Below are 20,769 nucleotides of genomic sequence, written 5' to 3' on the forward strand. Positions count from 1 at the left end.
TGATCAAGCAGTATAAATACTCTTAGTGCTCATAAAATGCCCTTGTCTTTTGTACCCTGTGATTTTCTGTGAGGGTGACAACTGATCTGACTGGGGTCATTTCAGTTTGCATGGTCTCCCTGTGGTTACGTTGGTTTCCTCTCAGTTCTCTGGTTTCCTCCCACAGTCCAAAGACACGTGGTTCAGGTGAATTGGTGCCTCTAAAAGTGCCCACAGTGACTGTGTGTAAGTGTTTGCTCTGTGAGAGACTGGCATCCTGTCCTGGGTGTTCCCCTGCCTTGTGTCCTGTGCTGCCTCAGATCAGCTCCACGCTCCCTGTACTGTATTGACCCTTTACTGGGTAAGCATGTGGAAGATGGATGGCTGAACTAAAATATTGAACATTTTTTACATATCATTCACAAGTCAAATATCACAGAAATAGGTGTATTTATAAATACAGTCTTAGTGTGGTCATCACACAAAATGATGAGCCCATTCATTCACCTCCCCTGTGCCTTATTACCAGTGATTTAAGGTTCTGGTTTTCCTCTCAGGCCTTCCCACACACTCCCAAACTCAGATTCCCTATGGTTCTGATAAACAAATGTGACCCTAATCCAAGTATTACACAATCAAAAAAATAGGGTTGGGCCCGTTGGGCATCAGGGCTGGTGTGGTGCTGAGGCGCCGCCCGCCGCATTGTGACACTTGGGTCCCAACTTGAGCTGACCCATCCGGGTAGGCCTGTGGAATGTCTTGTCTCTCTGACAAGATGACCATCTTCCTCTGCTGTCGGGGAAGCTTTAGAAACTCTGCATTTCAGTGGTGACATTCTCTAGGGTAGCCAAATCTCTGTAGCTGGATACAACTACTTTTGGTCTGGTCGCTCTGACAGCTGCCATACTCGGAGTAGCTATTGCTGTGGCGGATCGGCTCCTCCCGATGGTGTATGATATCACCCCTTTCAACGACCATATTATGAGACTCAGGCTAAGGCAGTCCTTTGGTGTTTTGTCTGTTGTCTTAGTGTATGCTCTGACCGTGCTGAGAGATGTCTCATTGAGGGAGACATTTTACTCGCAACATTGCTCAGTGGTTGATGGGTACCCATGAGGTGATGCTCCTTTGGTCATGGGTGACTTCATTGTGAACACAGGCACTGACAGGGAAGGCTTTGAGGATTGTGTCGGTCCCCATGGGTCTGGAGAATGGGGCGACAGTGGCTCCATATTCCTTGACATTGCGAAAGGTCAGAGGCTACAGGTTGCGGAATCCTGGTTCCAATGCCCTAAGCCGCATTATTGGACTTTGTACTCCAATGCTGGTGGTGCGGCAAAGGAGATCAATCACATCCTCGAGGGCAGACCCTGGAGGATCCTGCAGGGTCTACAGAAGCATCCAGTTTGTGAACCACAGATTTGTTGTTGCTATTCTGAAGATCTGTCTTAGATCCAGTAGGCTAAGATCCAGTACCTACTAGGAGAATGAGGCTGGACTTGGCAAGGCTCCAAGATCAAGCTGTTCTGATGAGTTTGCATGCAGTTTGAGGAATTTGCAGACTTGGGTGCGACTGCTGACTGTAATGTGATGTGCGAGACCTTCCCTGGTAAGACTCTGAAGGTTGCTGAGGGTTTTGTTGGTGTGGCTGGTGTTTTCAGAAGGAGGTATTTCACCAAGAGGAGTCATAGCGCATGATTTGGTGGCAACTCCAGTGTCTACCTGAAAAGGAGGGCTGTGAGGGCTCTAAGGGCAGATAAGGATGTGTTTGTAAGACAAATTTGTGAGCAGGTGACACATCATTTGTGGTCTAATGACCCACACCCTGTTTACAGAGGGATTGAAGTATTACATATATCTGAATCTGTTCCTCAGAGACTTGCAGTCAGGGCGGGTGATGGAACGGTCCTTACGGATGACACTGCAGTTGTGACCTGCTGGGCCGGCTACGTTGAGCAGTTGTTTAAAGCTGACCCTCCAGCTAGGATGTTGGACACCTCTGGGTCTACAGTTCTAAAAGAAGATCCTACAATCAGCTGTGAACCACCCAGTCTCACTGAGATTGCATGGGTGGTGAATCAGCTGGGGGTGGGGAAGGCTGCAGGGATCTGTGGTATCTGGGTTGAACTTCTCCAGGCTGGTGGTAAGGCTGTCCTCCCGGCACTGCAGGCAGTCTTTGCTTCCATTTGGCAGTCAGACATCATCCTAACTGACTGGAAAACGGGACTTATAGTCCCTATCTGGAAAGGGAAAGGTGATCACCTGGATTGTGGCAACTACAGGCTGATAACACTGCTCTCACTGCCGGGTAAGGTCCTTGCTAGGATTAACAGGATTCGTGATCACTTGCTCACCTATCAGTGGCCAAAGCAGTCTAGTTTTACACCTAAGAAGTCTACCATTGGCCGTATCCTTGCACTGAAAGTTCTCATTGAGTGTAAGCACGAATATCAACGGAGGTTCTTTGCAGCTTTTGGTTTAGTTTCTTAAGGCGTTCGATTCAGTTGATCGAGTTGTCCTGTGGGACATCCTGAGATTTTGCGGGATCCCCCTACAGCTTCTGGATGTCATGGCCGGCCTGTACATTGGTACAGTGAATGCTGTACAGAGTGGAGGAAGAACCTCTACATTCTTCCCAGTTGATTCTGGGGTTTTCCAGGGATGTGTTCTTGCTCCTACTCTGTTCAATGCTTGCATGGACTGGGCGTTGGGCAGGGATGTGGGGTCCAGTGGTTATGAGGCATTTGTTGGTGAAGTAAGATTTACTGCTCTTGACTTTGCTGTGCTGTGATCTTTCCGGAGTCAATGGAAGCTCAGCTTGGGGCTCACCGGAGACTGAGTGAGGAGTCTGAGTTTCTGGGATTGCAGGTGTCCTGGATAAAGACCAAGATCCAGGCTTTTAATGATTTCTAAGGCACAGCCATCAATTGTGTGTCTGTCTGCAGGGGAATATCGACCTTGTCGAGAGATTTACCCGCCTCAGCAGCGACATTCATGTCTCTGGTGAATCTTCCTATAAAGTCAGCAGACGGATTAGAAAAGCATGTGGGGTCGTGAGGTTGCTGGAAAGGGGCGTGTGGCATTGCCAATATCTCTGCAAGAGGACGGGGGTTCAAGTCTTGAGAGTCCTGGTGCTCCCTGTGTTGCCCTATGGCTATAAGAGATGGACACTATGCAGTGAGCTGAGACGAAGACTGGACTCCTTCGGTACCGTGTCTCTTCAGAGAATCCTTGGGTACCACTGATTTGACTTTGTGTCGAATGAGCGATTACTAGAGGAGTCCTGAATGAGGGACATTATCTGCATTGTGAGGAAGTTGTCAGTTACGGCACTACGGACATGTGGTGCGTTTCCTTGAGGGTGATCCGGGTCACAGGATCCTCAATGCTGTGGACCCAAGCGGCTGGACCAGGCCAAGGGGATGCCCATGCAGCACCTGGCTGCGGCAGATGGATGGCCATTTCCGGAGGGTGGGACTGGACAGTGTATCTGCCTGGAGGATCGCTGGCCGGGATCCTGGGGAGTTTCGCTGTGTGGTGGGTGCAGCAACATGCTGCATCAGCGCATACTCCCCAACTTGACCTGACCTGACCTGATCGTGGTGTGGAAAATGTGAATTCAGTTGGTTGTTCTCCCTGCAGGTGCTGACAGTGTGTCCACAGGTGGATGGGTGACTGTTCGCAGTGGAAGATCTGTCACCATTCCATGTTTCTATGGTGACAGATATAAAACTCATGTGAAAAAATGGTGCAGAGGGTATAATGTCAGGTCATGTACTCCCATAGTACACACTGACTCTCCACAGGAGGGTAAAGTGTCAATCAGAGATGATCCTGACCAGCGAGTCTTCACTGTGACCATCAACAATTTGACAACTGGGGACTCTGGTTGGTTCTCATGCTTTGTAAATATCAGTGGAGGTTCAGATGTTCGAGATTGGGTTTACCTGTCAGTAACTGAAGGTAAGATGCCTGAAGGTAAAATATCTGACCAGACCTATATAAGCATGAATGCAAATGTTCATTTTATGAGTTAAAATGACTGTAAAGTATTTATTTGTAAATAAGGATGGAATTAAAATAAATACAAGGAATGAATCAGCCAGTGTTAAACTGCATTTTTGTAAATTAAAGTCCAAATATACATATTTATCGCTTATGTAATAAATAAAATCAGAGAGAAGTAACAGTACCAGTTTAAATGGGCTACATCAGGGGTCCTGCAACTTTCAGGGATAAATTTGAAGTTTTCATCCATCCATCCACCCATCCATATCCTGTAACCACTTGTCCTGTTCAGGGTCGCAGGGTATCCAGAGCCTATGAGTGCAAGGCAGGGAACAACCCAGGATGGGGCGCCAACCTATCGCAGGGCACGCACACACAGACACACACACACACACACACACACAGACCTGTACTCATATCTTTGTGGGGACCATCTATTCATATCTATGGCCAAAACCTTATTCCCAACAATGAAAACCTTGATCCCTACCCAGTCCTAGCCTGGACCATAAGTAACCAAACAAAATACACAAGAAAATGGTCCCCACAACATCAAAATAACTGGTTTTTATTACATTGTGTGGATATTTGGTCCTCACAATGTAATGTTTACCTGAACCCCTTCTCCACACACACACCATTGATACCTACGGGCAATTCGGATACTTAACCTGAGCATGTTCTTGGACAGTGGGGGGCCACTAGAGCACCTGGAGGAAACCCCACAATGACACAGGGGGAGCATGCAAACTCCACAGACACAGAGCCATAGCAGAGAGTCAGACTCTATGTGAGGCAACAGCGCTAAGCACTACACCACCGTGCCTTTAGCAAAGCAAATTTTAATATTCTTTGTTTAATACTCTGTGTTTAATATTCTGCCTCTTTATTAATTTGTGTATAAATGGTGTATTAGGGAGAGAGAGTTAATCAGCCTGGTAATTTTCATACTGTTTCTGCAGGTGTGTCCACGGTCAAATGGATGCGTGTACAAAGAGGAGGATCTATCACCATCCCATGTTTCTATGATGACAGATATAAACCTCATGTGAAATACTGGTGCAGAGGGTATAATGTAAGTTCATGTACTCCCATAGTACACACTGACTCTACACAGGAGGGTAAAGTGTCAATCAGAGATGATCCTGACCAGCAAGTCTTCACTGTGACCATCAACAATTTGACAACTGGGGACTCTGATCGGTACTGGTGTGGTGTGGAAATCAGTGGAGCCTCAGATGTTGGAGATCGGGTTAACCTGTCAGTCACTGATGGTAAGATGTCTGTACTGCAGACTGTAGCCAATGAGATGCACAGTATGTAACAGGTCATTGAGTCAAAAAGGAAGGACATTAACACAAATATTGTTTCCTGTAAAAGGAAAAGATACTTTAATATTGTAAAAATCTGCATTTTATTTTCACTCAATGTGATAAACGAGATTTGAAAGAAGTAACAGTGTCAGTTTAAATGGGCAACTTCACAGAGTTAAATATGATAAGTAATTTATGGCTTTTTGGAAAAACATTTGCATATGCATGTTTAATGAGCTGATTTTCATAATATTTCATTGTGGTGTAAATATTTCAGTGTTTTATCTGTTCCTAATCTGTGTGTTCAGCTCCTTCGGGGCTGTCAGTGGACAAACAGGAGGTGACCGGTGTGGATGGAGACAGTGTCAGTGTTCAGTGTTACTATGGAAACAACAAAAGACATAGGATGTGGTGTAAGATTGGGGGCTCCTGTGCATCAGAGAGATCAGTGAGTTTGGATGGGAGGCCTGTCCTGATCAGGGATGACACAGAAAATAAAACCTTCATTGTGACAATGAGGGGACTGGAGAGGAAGGACACTGGCTGGTATTGGTGTGCTGCTGGATATCTGCAGATTCCAGTTCATATTACTATCAAACGTAAGTAATTAATTTAAATCTGTTTGTGGATCATTTATACTTGAATATAAAAAGATAAATACTAATTAACCCAGCAGTTTCACTCATGAAGGGGGTTTGTGCTTCTTTGTGGGGATAATCCCCTATTTATCAGCTGTTGTGAAACAGGGTTATTTATTGGGATTATTGTTTAAATGATAGTGGCACGGTGGTCCAGTAGGCGGCGCTGTTGCTTCACACCTCCATGTTTAGGGGTTTGAATCTGGCTTCTGCTCTGTCTGTGTGGAGCTTGCATGTTCTCCACATGCTGTGGGGGTTTCCTCCAACAATCCAAAAACACGTAGTCAGGCTAATTGATGTCTCTAATATAGAGTGTGTGTCTTCTAGTTCATGATCAATATGTAACATGAAAAAATCACACCATTTTGCCGCAAACATACAGCCAGCCCTTTGTTATGTATACAAATCCATGTAGTTTGCATTTTTTTTTGTGGGAATGAATTGTTACTAAAGGTGTGCTGACTGACTGATTTTTCATTGTAGCAAAGGTCAGTGTTACAGTTGTACTCTGTAATATCTGTCCCAGTGCTGCATCCATCCATTGTCTGAAACTACTTGTCTAAGTCAGGGTCCCTATGGGCGCAAGGCAGGGAACGTCCCATGACAGGGTGCCAACCCATTGCAGGACACACTCACACTCCATTCCCTCACACAAGCACACCTACCGGCAATTTAACAACTCCAATTAGCCTCAGCATGTTTTTGGACTGTGGGGGGAAATCAGAGTCCCTGGAGGAAACCCCACAATGACACGGGGGGAGCATGCAAACTCCATACACACGGAACTCTGGCAGAGACTTGAGTACATGTGCCTGAGGTACTGTATGAGGTGACATTGCAGACCACTGCACCACTGTGCCACCCTGATACAATAAATACATTAAAATATGTTAATAAAATCATTTATCTCACCTGTTCACTATCCGTGCCCTCGGATGTGAACACTTTGGTCATGACACTAATTCATTGTTCTCCATCTAATCATTTTCTCTGTAGAATATCTTTCATAATTTATATTTCAGTTTCAAGACTGACCTTTTCTTAGTCTTTATTGACTAACAGAACATTCCTTTTTATTAACTATCCTTTCTCCTGTTTCCACTGCTCTCCTTTTCTCTGCACATGATGAAGAAGGAGGGGATAATGAAAAACTGAGGTAAGCATTCAGCAGCATTTACAGTAGTGTGGGGGTCCAGCTAGCAGCATTTACCTGATCACACAGTAATGAGATACTGTCATTTTAATTATAAGAGAAAAAGATATTATTTTTTATTTTATTTTCTTAATAATAAACTTGAGATCCCATCCCATCCAGGGTGAGCCCTTGCCTTGTGCCCTATGCTGCTGGGGAACAACTGCAGGCCTCTTTTTACAAAATAGTGTAACATGTTGTGTGATAATCTCTAGCTATTTTCATGCTCTTTGTTAATGTCTCCTGTTCCTCACATGTATCCTGTGTAATAGAACAGATGTGGCTGTACCGTGTTTCTATAAAGCATGTAAGACTTTACTGTTCACATCCACCCTCTTATTCAGCTCTTTGGTCCAGCTGACTCTGTATGTAGGACTGAGCTGATCGGTGCTGCTGTTGATTATCAAGGTGGTTTTAATTCAGTCAGAATAGATTCACTGTTTTGTTCTTCAGGTTTAAATGTGATACGTGTGACTGACAGACACACTGGTGAATTATATGTCTGACAGGTGGGAGCAGGTTCTGGATGCTGTACTGAAAGCTGGGACTGGTGTGTTTTATCTGATTTGCACCATCATCGCCATTCAGCTGCACTGGACCTCCTGTAAAAAGAGGGAACCAATCAGAGAGAAGCAGAAGGTCTCCCTGAATCAGAGGAAGCTGGCAGAGGAGATGACCTTCATAGAGCAGAATGAGTCAGAGGAGCTGTAAAGTAAACGGTTATGCTAACTGCAGTGAGGCCTCTCTCAATCGGCCCTGCTCAGTCTGTACAGTCATAGCATGAGAGTCAGTTAAACACAGAGAGGTTGATCTGCATTGTTGGATTATCTCTTCTGAGAACCTGAACAAACACGTATTGGCCACTTATTCACAAGTGCTTTGCTACCACCTGCTGGTTAATGTTTCATAATAGTTATCTAGTGAAGGTAAGACTGGATTTTATTAAATTGTCTCTTAATACTGAAAAAATATGGTACTATGCAAAAGTCTTGGGCCATCAAAGAAAATGTTTAATGCTATTTATCTGGGTTGTGCATATTTGCTCGGAACAAAAACACAATTATCATAAAAATATATGCAAATTAAAAGTAACACAATAAAAACTAACAAGAATTTCTTCTTTTCTCCAAAAAGTTACTGATGCCTTCGTGGATCGCTAGATGATGCACGCTTTGGTTTCTAAACCTCTCCTCAGGGGCACTTCAGCCATTCCATGTATTTGTTAAATTTCACCACCAGCTCAATTAATTAATTTAATTATTAAACAAATGTTAATGATGTATTGATTAGCCATAGGAGGTGTGTTAATGGTCAAGTCAAAAATATATGGGTCTATTGGATGGTTGGTGAAAAATACTGTGGTGACTTTAGAAGAGATTTTGAAATGACTGGGCTGCCACACTTTGACGGACAAAATATTATAATTCTAGAAGAAGACGAAGATCATTTGAACATCATTTTCTTTGACAGCCCAAGACTTTTGCACAGTTTTGTGTATGTCTTTTATACTGGTCATTATTTGCTTTAATACATGATTAGTAAATTGCTACTTTACAAAACATTTAGTATTTTTCTGAAATTGGTAAATATTAAAAACGAATTTCACAAACTTAAATGGTTTGGCTGAGATGGGCTGGCCCCCCATCCAGGGTTGTTCCCGTGCCCATTGCTTCCGGGATAGGCTCCGGACCCCCCGCGACCAAGTAGGATAAGCGTTTTGGAAAATGGATGGATGGATGGATGGATAAATGGTTTGGGGTTTTTAGGTCTCGCCTCCTCGTCAGAGCCCACCAATCAGGGACTCTTTTAGAGAGTGATGTAATCAGGACCACCCACTTTTCAATCTGCTGTACAAATACACCAGCTTGTGTCTGCTAACAACAGCCTGTACATGTCAGATAAGGAGGAAACAGTATCACATACATATTGGCTGACATCAAATGAAAATGTAATACACGAAATCAGGGCCGCCCACTTATCACTCTGCGTAAAATCACACCAGCTTGTCTCAGCTGACAGCAGCCTCACATATCAGCTAAGGAGGAAGACGGCATATCAAAAGTAAAAAGAAAGACAACATCAAATGAAAATATCCCTGTGTGATCTATTGGTTTCTGCTTTCACTCCCATTAAGTGACAGTAAGTCTAGTTGCTGTCCGTGGTGCTGAAAACCTGGATCAGTAAATTCCAAATGAAACTTCTTTACCCGATTTAACTGTAACTCACTTATTTTGTTGGCAATGATGCTCTGTTGAGTCTAGAAAGGCGCAAAGATGGTTACAGATAATTTAATTTAAGTAGTTTTACTTAAAAACCAAAAAGATTTGAACAATCAGTTCAACTTTGGACTATAGTGCTTCACAAAAGTAAAATCCATCCAGTTAAATCTCTTTACCCCCAAGTCAAGAAGGAATCAAATGCAGAAGCACATTGTGGGAGATACAAGGTGCAGACACATTAAAAGCACTTTTTTGTGTGAACATTATAAAACAGATTGATACACATTAAGCAGTTTGTAACTTTACATCCAGACGTACATCAGTCAGAAAAAGCAGGCGATGACCAGCCCATCCAGCAGCTTCATCTCTGATTGTACAGAATCCCTTGTCAGGGTAACTTCTGAAGTCTTGACTAAAGTAATTTCCAGCTTTGCCTTCAGCTTCATCGGTTAGATTAAATTAGGAACTAAACTAAACTAGGAGGGAAATACAGTCAAGCTACTTAAGTAGCTGAATTTTGTGTATCCACTAGAGGGCAGCCACACATAGATTCCCTTATAAATGGTTCTGATGCTTCAGGAAAGCACTGTAGAGAGACCCAGGTATGCCAGTGAGGAACGGATAAAGAGCAGACGGATCCACCAACTAGCTGTAATATGTAGTATTTCAATTGAATTTAAACAAATAAATATAACAGTGTCAGAGTGTCAGATCCATGTGAGTTTTTATGATTGATGAACTTTGAAAGCCTGAATATAACTGAGGAGGCCCACGGACCCCATTATGTGTGAAACACCATTGTGGTGCTGAGAGAAAGACAAACAGCTCTCAGTCTGATAGGACTGCTGATAAGACCCAGATGAAGTGAATCACCTGACTTTGCCCCCCCAGGACACCCCCACCCCTGTCATACAGACACCTTCGTAACGGACCTCTTGATTTGTACTGATCCACAGATATTAAAAGGACCTACTGCAGTGACATTTTAAAACTGTATAAAACATAATAAAGACTGAAACAAAGGCCTGAGGTCAGACCCTCTGTATGTAGCACACACTGTTTCTGCAGAGTCTCACACTCACATCCTGTATGACGACATTTCTGCTTTTCAGAATAAGTCTGATTTCACTGCTCTTTGCTCATTTGCAATATGAGGAAGTAAAAGTTTAGAAAATAACTAGACTTATTTGATTAATTTGTTTGTAGCTCTGTGAAGACCAGCTATCAATAATTTTGCTATAAAATCATGTTTCTAAAATGATAAGGTTCCAGATGTAATTAAAATATTTATTCCTGGTAAGAGCAGGACAAAAGCCGCATCAAACTGTTTTCCTTTTTACAGACAAGAAATAGACAGAAAATGCATCACTGGACAAACAGTTTATGAAAATCAAAGATAGATGGATGATTTTAAAACATTTAAAACCCGAAAAAATGGAGGTAGTGAGGTTAAGGAGAGTCAGGAAGTGAGTGTCAGTCTCCACAGATCTGAGGTCAGCGATACACACATAAGGCTCCTCTGATGCTCCTCTTCATCCTCTTCTTCACTGATGGGCCTCCAGGTGAGGATCACTTACTCTGGGACTCCACCATTCAGCGTAGTTAAGACGAAGATACATTTTGCACAATATACTTACTACATCTGTATTTTTATATTCATATTGTTCCATGAAGTTTTATCACTTCCCAATAATGGTCTGTGGTGGTAGCATGTTGACTAATTTTAGAATTGACTGCAGTCTTCTTTGTGTCCACTATGTGGCAGCAGTATAAAGGAAATATCTTATTCTGTCACAGCTGCTGCTGTGTGTAAAATGCACATACTCTGATAACAAGTAATTCTGCCTCCAACTGTTTGTCAGGGATCTGGGCAGGAATGAATTACATGCCGACTGTACATACAACAGAGATGGGCTCCTGAGAGAACTTTGCCAGAAGTTGAAACACGACTTTAAGAATGACACTGATCCAGAAGTGGATAGTTTAGGTCCAGAGAGTAAAAATCCACTCCTGGATTTTGTTTCAAACAACTAGTTGTGTAAAGTGCCACAGACATAGAGTACTCAGCTGGTTGGTTGAAACTAAATCTTGGTCTGGATTTTTACTTTCTGGACCTGAACTATCCACTGCTGCACTGACCCCCCCCTTCTTGGGGGAGGGAGTCAGTCCAGACCAGGTCCCGCCCCCCCAGCTAATAGGCTCCCTGGAATCTGAAGGGTGTTCCAGCTAGACAGTGCTAAGTGATCTGAGTAATGGGGGGAGCACAGTCACAACAGAGGGGGAAGTACCCCCCCCCCCAGGAAGTAGAAGCGGAGGGTGAGGACAGCTCACTTAATTATCAGTCACTGTTTTGTCAGTGGTGCTATACTTTGTCTCTCTCGCTGACAGTTTCTTGCTGATGTAGAGCCCTGGGCACTGCTCTTCCTCCTGCTCTTCCTCCTCCCCTGCCCCCAGACACCCTCCCTCCCCCAGTGACACACACCCCATGGCAGTGCTGCTGGCCTCCTCAGCACATGCAGGGCTGCCCTTAAAGAGCCACACATGCCACAGCCAGTCACTGCTGTAAAGGACGACGTTGGTCAGGTGGGCTGTGGTCTGTCAGTAGGTGACACAGAAGACAGCAGAACTCATATCAGCCAATCAGAGAGGAGAAAGTGGATTTTTCATTGGACTCCTCAATCACAGATAGAGACAGAGAAACAATGCAGATTTGGAGAATCAGGAAGTGAGTATCAGTCTCTGCAGATCTGAGGTCAGTGAGACACACATAAGGCTCCTCTGATGCTCCTCTTCATCCTCTGATGGGCCTCCAGGTGAGAATCACTTACTTCAGGATGGTTATTTCTTCACTTCGTGTTTATAATGACTAACAGCAGATATCCCAGGAAAATGTATAAATTAACTATAACTTGACAGCATGTAGTTCAACCCTTAACTGTGTATGAGCCCTTCAATGGACGGACATCATATGGATTAATGTTGGGTAGGAGGTTATATTCAGAGTACAGGCAGTCGTCAGGTTACAAACCAGATCCGTTTCCAAAGTTAGTCTTTAAGGTGAATTTGTAGGAAAGTCAGAAAAGTAAATGCAGTACATGATAATAATTATCATTATTATTACTGCTATACAGTAAAAAACAAAAATACAGTACTGAACTTCCAGCCAGCAAACTACTGAAGCCATGCAATGATTTCAGGAGCGTCACTAATGTCGTGTCTGTTTGTAATTACAAACCATTGTATTTAGCCCAAATTTTTTATATAAAAGGCTTCATGGCAGTCCGATCGTAAGTGTGAGCTGTCTATAAGTCGGCCTCCTTAACTCGGGGACTGCCTGTAAAGACATCTGGGCTGACTGACTGATTTTAGAATTGATTGCAATCTTTTATTTGTCCACTATGTGGTAGCAGTACACAGAAATGTTCTAATTCTATTATTACACCTGCATGATAGACTGACAAAGTCTGGAGATATACTGACATATTGCAGTACCACCATATCTGTACCCGTAATCAAAACAGTGACAGTGAAAAAATTATTTGTGTTTTTATACACTGACACACATTTTTACAATGTGGTCTTATGGACAACATTGACTGCCATATATTACTAATAAGGGGTGGCATGGTGGTGCAGTGGTTAGCATTGTTGCCTCGTGCCTCTGGGACCTGGGTTCGAGTCTCCACCTGGGTCACGTGTGTGGAGTTTGCATGTTCTTCCCATGTCATCGTGGGGCTTCCTCTGGGTACTCCGGTTTCCCCCCACGGACCAAAAACATGCTGAGGCTAATTGGAGTTGCTAAATTGCCCATATGTGTGAGTGAATGGTGTGTGAGTGAATGGTGTGCGAGTGAATGGTGTGTGAGTGTGCCCTGAGATGGGCTGGTCCCCCATTCTGGGTTGTTCCCTGGGTTGTTCCCTGCCTTGTGCCCATGGCTTCCGGGATAGGCTCCCCACAACTCAGTAGGATAAGCGGTTTGGAAAATGGATGGATGATTAATACCCCTATGACTGTGTGAACTTTTATATGTAATACAACTTACAAATGTCATGATGAACCAAACAGGACTTAAAGCTGGATGAGCAAAAGCAACAAAGAACCTCAAATAATTTTTCAAATGTTTATTGTTTTACACAAGTAGCAAAGGGGTTCATAAAATAAAATATGCTGGCCTATAAAAAAACAAAAATACACAAGAGACAAAATGAAAAGTAAACAAACAGCAGGACATGACAAACTTTCTGTGGTCAATCATTTCTTTAAGAAATCGGTATGGGCACAGAACCTGCTCAGTATTTGGAGGGGAGCGTCTGTAAAAGCACAAAAAAGGAACATGTTTGAACTACAGCACAGCTTCATCACCCCTCTGTCTTAATAAAAAGCCCAATAAGCATCTTCCAGCTTGAATTGCCATTTTAATATGCCTTTACTCTAGCCCCTGTCTAGGGGTACACAGTGGTAGCAGGTCACGTTCGGTGTGGTCTGCCTGGGCCGGGGTTTACATGGGGGGTGCTGTCCTGGGGGCTGCCATGCCTCTCTCTCTGCTCTGCTCACTGTGCACGGCGGCCCAACCTGCGTTGATCAAACAACAATCTTCCCCCCATCAATCTTCCTTTTGCTCCCACCTCTCCTCTCTTCCATCTCTACCCCCTGATGTGTTACTTGTATCTTCACCAACACACAATGCATGCCCACCATTAAGGGGAAACAGTACGCAGCCTCAATAGTCTACAGATGTTCACTACATCACAACGCCTAATGATTCTGTAATTGTATTATTATTGTTATTTAGTTGATTTTATTATTATCTTTTGATTGTCATTCTTCTGTTCTATCTTTCCTTCTGTATTTCCCTGAAAAAAGAGTTTATAAGACACATATCCATACATCAAGACAAGGGTTGTGGTTATTTGTCATGTGTTGCCCCGTAATCATTTGCTAATTTATCTGATATGTGACTTAATTTATACATATAAATGTATAAAAGTATAAAAGTATGTAAGGTGTTTGCATTGTATTTTATTTAAATAATTTTCTTATTATTGTTGATAGTGGTAATTTTGTTTTCTTTTTTTTCCCCCAATGTTCCCATGCTATCTGACATTTGTCCTACTTCTTATATTAATGAATGTTTGATGTTCTTGTTCGCAGCTTAATAAAAAAAGAAAATAAAAACTTCATTAGAAGCCCGATAAGGAACTATCCCAACCATAACCTTTCTAAGCCTAGTTCTAAGCCCAGTCTTTTCATAGGATGCAGCTCAAGTCGTGACATCGTATTCGCGAGATGCGGCTCAGTTTGCAGACTCTCAGCTCCTACCTACCTCAGCTAGCAGCTCAATTTTTGGCTTCACAGCTGCACGAAGCTCCTTTTCCATCCCTCCCTTGCTGTGTGAAGCCACTCCATCCTCGAATGCACTGGTGAGAGAAAACCCTCCAGGGTGTTTATTACTAGACTACGAGTACAGAAAAGTGGCTCGATGGGGTACAACTTACAGCCTTTAACCTTGTGACTTCCTAGCTCATAACAAGCAGCTGAGCCCTCATCCTCCCAGCATGCACCATGTGGCTCAGCTCGTGGCCTCATTGCTCAAGCCACTCGGCTCAGCTCATGGTCTTCGAGCGCATGCCACGCAGCTCCATTCGCGGCCTCCCACCTCATGCCATCCTCGAGTGCCCTGATGACGGAAAACGTTGTTCTCCAGAATTTTTTATTTTGGTCGTGATGGGGTTCAAGGGACAGTGCTGGCTAGATATCACTCTTGCAAAAAGGAGCCAGAGGAGTCTTATTTCGAGAGAAGCTTCCTTAGTCTCTGAGTCTGACTGGGTCTGGCTCCAGATGACAGGAGAGTATGACAACCTGTTGCATGCTTTAGACTACGACTTCAGCAATGTATGAGGCCTCTAAGCTTGCGGGACACGGCTCAGACCACGGCTTCCTAGCTCATCGGTCATGGCTCAGCTCGCTGCCTCCTAGCTCACAGGACGCGGCTCAGTTTGGGGCATCCCAACTTGCGGAACGCGGCTCAGCTCGTGGCCTCTCAGCTCACGGCTTCCTAGCTCGCGACACGCAGCTCAGCCTGCGGCCTCCTCGCTCGCGCCACGCGGCTCAGCTCAGAGCCTCATTGCTCACGCCACGCGACTCAGCTCGTGGTCTTCCAGCTCATGCCACGCAGCTCTGTTCACAGCCTACTACCTCACGCCTTCCTCGAGTGATCTGATGGTGGAAAAAATTGCCCTCCAGAGATTGTATTATTTTATTTTAGCCGGGTTTCTAGGCACAAAATTCTCTAAATATCACTTTCTTAAAAAGTAGTCCGAGGAGTCTTTTATTTCGAGAATCAATTTATTAGTGTCTGATATTGAATGGGTCTGGCTACAGATGGCAGGAGAGGATGACAAATTGTTGGATGCTTTAGACTACGATTTCAGCATTGTTTGAGGCCTCTTAGCTTGCGGGACACGGCTCAGACCACGGCTTCCAAGCTCATCGGTCATGGCTCAGCTCGCTGCCTCCTAGCTCACAGGACGCGGCTCAGCTTGGGGCATCCCAGCTTGCGGAACGCGGCTCAGCTCGTGGCCTCTCAGCTCACGGCTTCCTAGCTCGCGACACGCAGCTCAGCCTGCGGCCTCCTCGCTCGCGCCACGCGGCTCAGCTCAGAGCCTCATTGCTCACGCCACGCGGCTCAGCTCATGGTCTTCCAGCTCATGCCACGCAGCTCTGTTCACATCCTCCTACCTCACGCCTTCCTCGAGTGATCTGATGGCGGAAAAAATTGCCCTCCAGAGATTGTATTATTTTATTTTAGCCGGGTTTCTAGGCACAAAATTCTTTAAATATCACTTTCTTAAAAAGGAGTCCGAGGAGTCTTTTATTTCGAGAAAATATTTATTAGTGTCTGATATTGACTGGGTCTGGCTACAGATGGCAGGAGAGGATGACAAATTGTTGGATGCTTTAGACTACGATTTCAGCAATGTTTGAGGCCTCTTAGCTTGCGGGACACGGCTCAGACCACGGCTTCCTAGCTCATCGGTCATGGCTCAGCTCGCTGCCTCCTAGCTCACAGGACGCGGCTCAGCTTGGGGCATCCCAGCTTGCGGAACGCGGCTCAGCTCGTGGCCTCTCAGCTCACGGCTTCCTAGCTTGCGACACGCAGCTCAGCCTGCGGCCTCCTCGCTCGCGCCACGCGGCTCAGCTCCGAGCCTCATTGCTCACGCCACGCGGCTCAGCTCATGGTCTTCCAGCTCATGCCACGCAGCTTTGTTCACATCCTCCTACCTCACGCCTTCCTCGAGTGATCTGATGGCGGAAAAAATTGCCCTCCAGAGATTGTATTATTTTATTTTAGCCGGGTTTCTAGGCACAAAATTCTCTAAATATCACTTTCTTAAAAAGGAGTCCGAGGAGTCTTTTATTTCGAGAAAATATTTATTAGTGTCCAATATTGACTGGGTCTGGCTACAGATGGCAGGAGAGGATGACAAATTGTTGGATGCTTTAGACTACGATTTCAGCATTGTTTGAGGCCTCTTAGCTTGCGGGACACGGCTCAGACCACGGCTTCCTAGCTCATCGGTCATGGCTCAGCTCGCTGCCTCCTAGCTCACAGGACGCGGCTCAGCTTGGGGCATCCCAGCTTGCGGAACGTGGCTCAGCTCGTGGCCTCTCAGCTCGTGGCCTCTCAGCTCACGGCTTCCTAGCTCGCGACACGCAGCTCAGCCTGTGGCCTCCTCGCTCGCGCCACGCGGCTCAGCTCCGAGCCTCATTGCTCACGCCACGCGGCTCAGCTCATGGTCTTCCAGCTCATGCCACGCAGCTTTGTTCACATCCTCCTACCTCACGCCTTCCTCGAGTGATCTGATGGCGGAAAAAATTGCCCTCCAGAGATTGAATTATTTAATTTTAGCCGGGTTTCTAGGCACAAAAATCTCTAAATATCACTTTCTTAAAATGGAGTCCGAGGAGTCTTTTATTTCGAGAAACGATTTATTAGTGTCCGATATTGACTGGGTCTGGCTACAGATGGCAGGAGAGGATGACAAATTGTTGGATGCTTTAGACTACGATTTCAGCAATGTTTGAGGCCTCTTAGCTTGCGGGAAACGGCTCAGACCACGGCTTCCTAGCTCATCGGTCATGGCTCAGCTCGCTGCCTCCTAGCTCACAGGACGCGGCTCAGCTTGGGGCATCCCAGCTTGCGGAACGCGGCTCAGCTCGTGGCCTCTCAGCTCACGGCTTCCTTGCTCGCGACACGCAGCTCAGCCTGTGGCCTCCTCGCTCGCGCCACGCGGCTCAGCTCAGAGCCTCATTGCTCACGCCACGCGGCTCAGCTCATATTCTTCCAGCTCATGCCACGCAGCTCTGTTCACATGCTCCTACCTCACGCCTTCCTCGAGTGATCTGATGGCGGAAAAAATTGCCCTCCAGAGATTGTATTATTTTATTTTAGCCGGGTTTCTAGGCACAAAATTCTCTAAATATCACTTTCTTAAAAAGGAGTCCGAGGAGTCTTTTATTTCGAGAAAATATTTATTAGTGTCTGATATTGACTGGGTCTGGCTACAGATGGCAGGAGAGGATGACAAATTGTTGAATGCTTTAGACTACGATTTCAGCATTGTTTGAGGCCTCTTAGCTTGCGGGACACGGCTCAGACCACGGCTTCCTAGCTCATCGGTCATGGCTCAGCTCGCTGCCTCCTAGCTCACAGGACGCGGCTCAGCTTGGGGCATCCCAGCTTGCGGAACGCGGCTCAGCTCGTGGCCTCTCAGCTCACGGCTTCCTAGCTCGCGACACGCAGCTCAGCCTGCGGCCTCCTCGCTCGCGCCACGCGGCTCAGCTCAGAGCCTCATTGCTCACGCCACGCGGCTCAGCTCATAATCTTCCAGCTCATGCCACGCAGCTCTGTTCACATCCTCCTACCTCACGCCTTCCTCGAGTGATCTGATGGCGGAAAAAATTGCCCTCCAGAGATTGAATTATTTTATTTTAGCCGGGTTTCTAGGCACAAAAATCTCTAAATATCACTTTCTTAAAATGGAGTCCGAGGAGTCTTTTATTTCGAGAAACGATTTATTAGTGTCCGATATTGACTGGGTCTGGCTACAGATGGCAGGAGAGGATGACAAATTGTTGGATGCTTTAGACTACGATTTCAGCAATGTTTGAGGCCTCTTAGCTTGCGGGAAACGGCTCAGACCACGGCTTCCTAGCTCATCGGTCATGGCTCAGCTCGCTGCCTCCTAGCTCACAGGACGCGGCTCAGTTTGGGGCATCCCAGCTTGCGGAACGCGGCTCACCTCGTGGCCTCTCAGCTCACGGCTTCCTAGCTCGCGACACGCAGCTCAGCCTGCGGCCTCCTCGCTCGCGCCACGCGGCTCAGCTCCGAGCCTCATTTCTCACGCCACGCGGCTCAGCTCATGGTCTTCCAGCTCATGCCACGCAGCTCTGTTCACATCCTCCTACCTCACGCCTTCCTCGACTGATCTGATGGCGGAAAAAATTGCCCTCCAGAGATTGTATTATTTTATTTTAGCCGGGTTTCTAGGCACAAAATTCTCTAAATATCACTTTCTTAAAAAGGAGTCCGAGGAGTCTTTTATTTCGAGAAAATATTTATTAGTGTCTGATATTGACTGGGTCTGGCTACAGATGGCAGGAGAGAATGACAAATTGTTGGATGCTTTAGACTACGATTTCAGCATTGTTTGAGGCCTCTTAGCTTGCGGGACACGGCTCAGACCACGGCTTCCTAGCTCATCCGTCATGGCTCAGCTCGCTGCCTCCTAGCTCACAGGACGCGGCTCAGCTCGTGGCCTCTCAGCTCACGGCTTCCTAGCTCGCGACACGCAGCTCAGCCTGCGGCCTCCTCGCTCGCGCCACGCGTCTCAGCCCAGAGCCTCATTGCTCACGCCACGCGGCTCAGCTCATGGTCTTCCAGCTCATGCCACGCAGCTCTGTTCACATCCTCCTACCTCACGCCTTCCTCGAGTGATCTGATGGCGGAAAAAATTGCCCTCCAGAGATTTTATTATTTTATTTTAGCCGGGTTTCTAGGCACAAAATTCTCTAAATATCACTTTCTTAAAAAGGAGTCCGAGGAGTCTTTTATTTCGAGAAAATATTTATTAGTGTCCGATATTGACTTGGTCTGGCTACAGATGGCAGGAGAAAATGACAAATTGTTGGATGCTTTAGACTACGATTTCAGCATTGTTTGAGGCCTCTTAGCTTGCGGGACACGGCTCGGACCACGGCTTCCTAGCTCATCGGTCATGGCTCAGCTCGCTGCCTCCTAGCTCACAGGACGCGGCTCAGCTTGGGGCATCCCAGCTTGCGGAACGCGGCTCAGCTCGTGGCCTCTCAGCTCACGGCTTCCTAGCTCGCGACACGCAGCTCAACTCAGAGCCTCATTGCTCACGCCACGCGGCTCAGCTCATGGTCTTCCAGCTCATGCCACGCAGCTCTGTTCACATCCTCCTACCTCACGCCTTCCTCGAGTGATCTGATGGCGGAAAAAATTGCCCTCCAGAGATTTTATTATTTTATTTTAGCCGGGTTTCTAGGCACAAAATTCTCTAAATATCACTTTCTTAAAAAGGAGTCCGAGGAGTCTTATTTCGAGAAAATATTTATTAGTGTCCAATATTGACTGGGTCTGGCTACAGATGGCAGGAGAGGATGACAAATTGTTGAATGCTTTAGACTACGATTTCAGCAATGTTTGAGGCCTCTTAGCTTGCGGGACACGGCTCAGACCACGGCTTCCTAGCTCATCGGTCATGGCTCAGCTCGCTGCCTCCTAGCTCACAGGACGCGGCTCAGCTTGGGGCATCCCAGCTTGCAGAACGCGGCTCAGCTCGTGGCCTCTCAGCTCACGGCTTCCTAGCTCGCGACACGCAGCTCAGCCTGCGGCCTCCTCGCTCGCGCCACGCGGCTCAGCTCAGAGCCTCATTGCTCACGCCACGCGGCTCAGCTCATGGTCTTCCAGCTCATGCCACGCAGCTCTGTTCACATCCTCCTACCTCACGCCTTCCTCGAGTGATCTGATGGCGGAAAAAATTGCCCTCCAAAGATTGAATTATTTTATTTTAGCCGGGTTTCTAGGCACAAAATTCTCTAAATATCACTTTCTTAAAAAGGAGTCCGAGGAGTCTTTTATTTCGAGAAAATATTTATTAGTGTCTGATATTGACTGGGTCTGGCTACAGATGGCAGGAGAGGATGACAAATTGTTGAATGCTTTAGACTACGATTTCAGCATTGTTTGAGGCCTCTTAGCTTGCGGGACACGGCTCAGACCACGGCTTCCTAGCTCATCGGTCATGGCTCAGCTCGCTGCTTCCTAGCTCACAGGACGCGGCTCAGCTTGGGGCATCCCAGCTTGCGGAACGTGGCTCGGCTCGTGGCCTCTCAGC

At 46.0% G+C, this 20,769-nt stretch overlaps 1 protein-coding gene across 9 annotated transcripts in view; it reads left to right on the forward strand.

Annotated features, from left to right (window-relative positions):
- Window positions 1-20,769, forward strand: part of LOC125740746 (CMRF35-like molecule 1) — a 187,563-nt gene that overhangs the window by 40,144 nt on the left and 126,650 nt on the right. For 3 of the 9 annotated variants that reach the window (XM_049012330.1, XM_049012331.1, XM_049012339.1), the window contains 4 exons: window positions 4,950-5,261; window positions 5,609-5,899; window positions 7,070-7,094; window positions 7,640-8,739. The exons of 4 other annotated variants lie outside the window; for them this stretch is intronic. In XM_049012330.1, coding sequence (XP_048868287.1) covers window positions 4,950-5,261; window positions 5,609-5,899; window positions 7,070-7,094; window positions 7,640-7,841 — 830 coding nt within the window. In that variant the 3' untranslated portion in view covers window positions 7,842-8,739. Of the gene's footprint in view, window positions 1-3,748; window positions 3,943-4,949; window positions 5,262-5,608; window positions 5,900-7,069; window positions 7,095-7,639; window positions 8,740-20,769 lie in introns of those variants that run through there. 2 more of the 9 variants (XM_049012329.1, XM_049012341.1) reach the window with 2 other exon arrangements.

This window comes from Brienomyrus brachyistius, chromosome 4 (genome assembly GCF_023856365.1).
Source record: "Brienomyrus brachyistius isolate T26 chromosome 4, BBRACH_0.4, whole genome shotgun sequence".
Classification (NCBI taxonomy): domain Eukaryota; kingdom Metazoa; phylum Chordata; class Actinopteri; order Osteoglossiformes; family Mormyridae; genus Brienomyrus; species Brienomyrus brachyistius.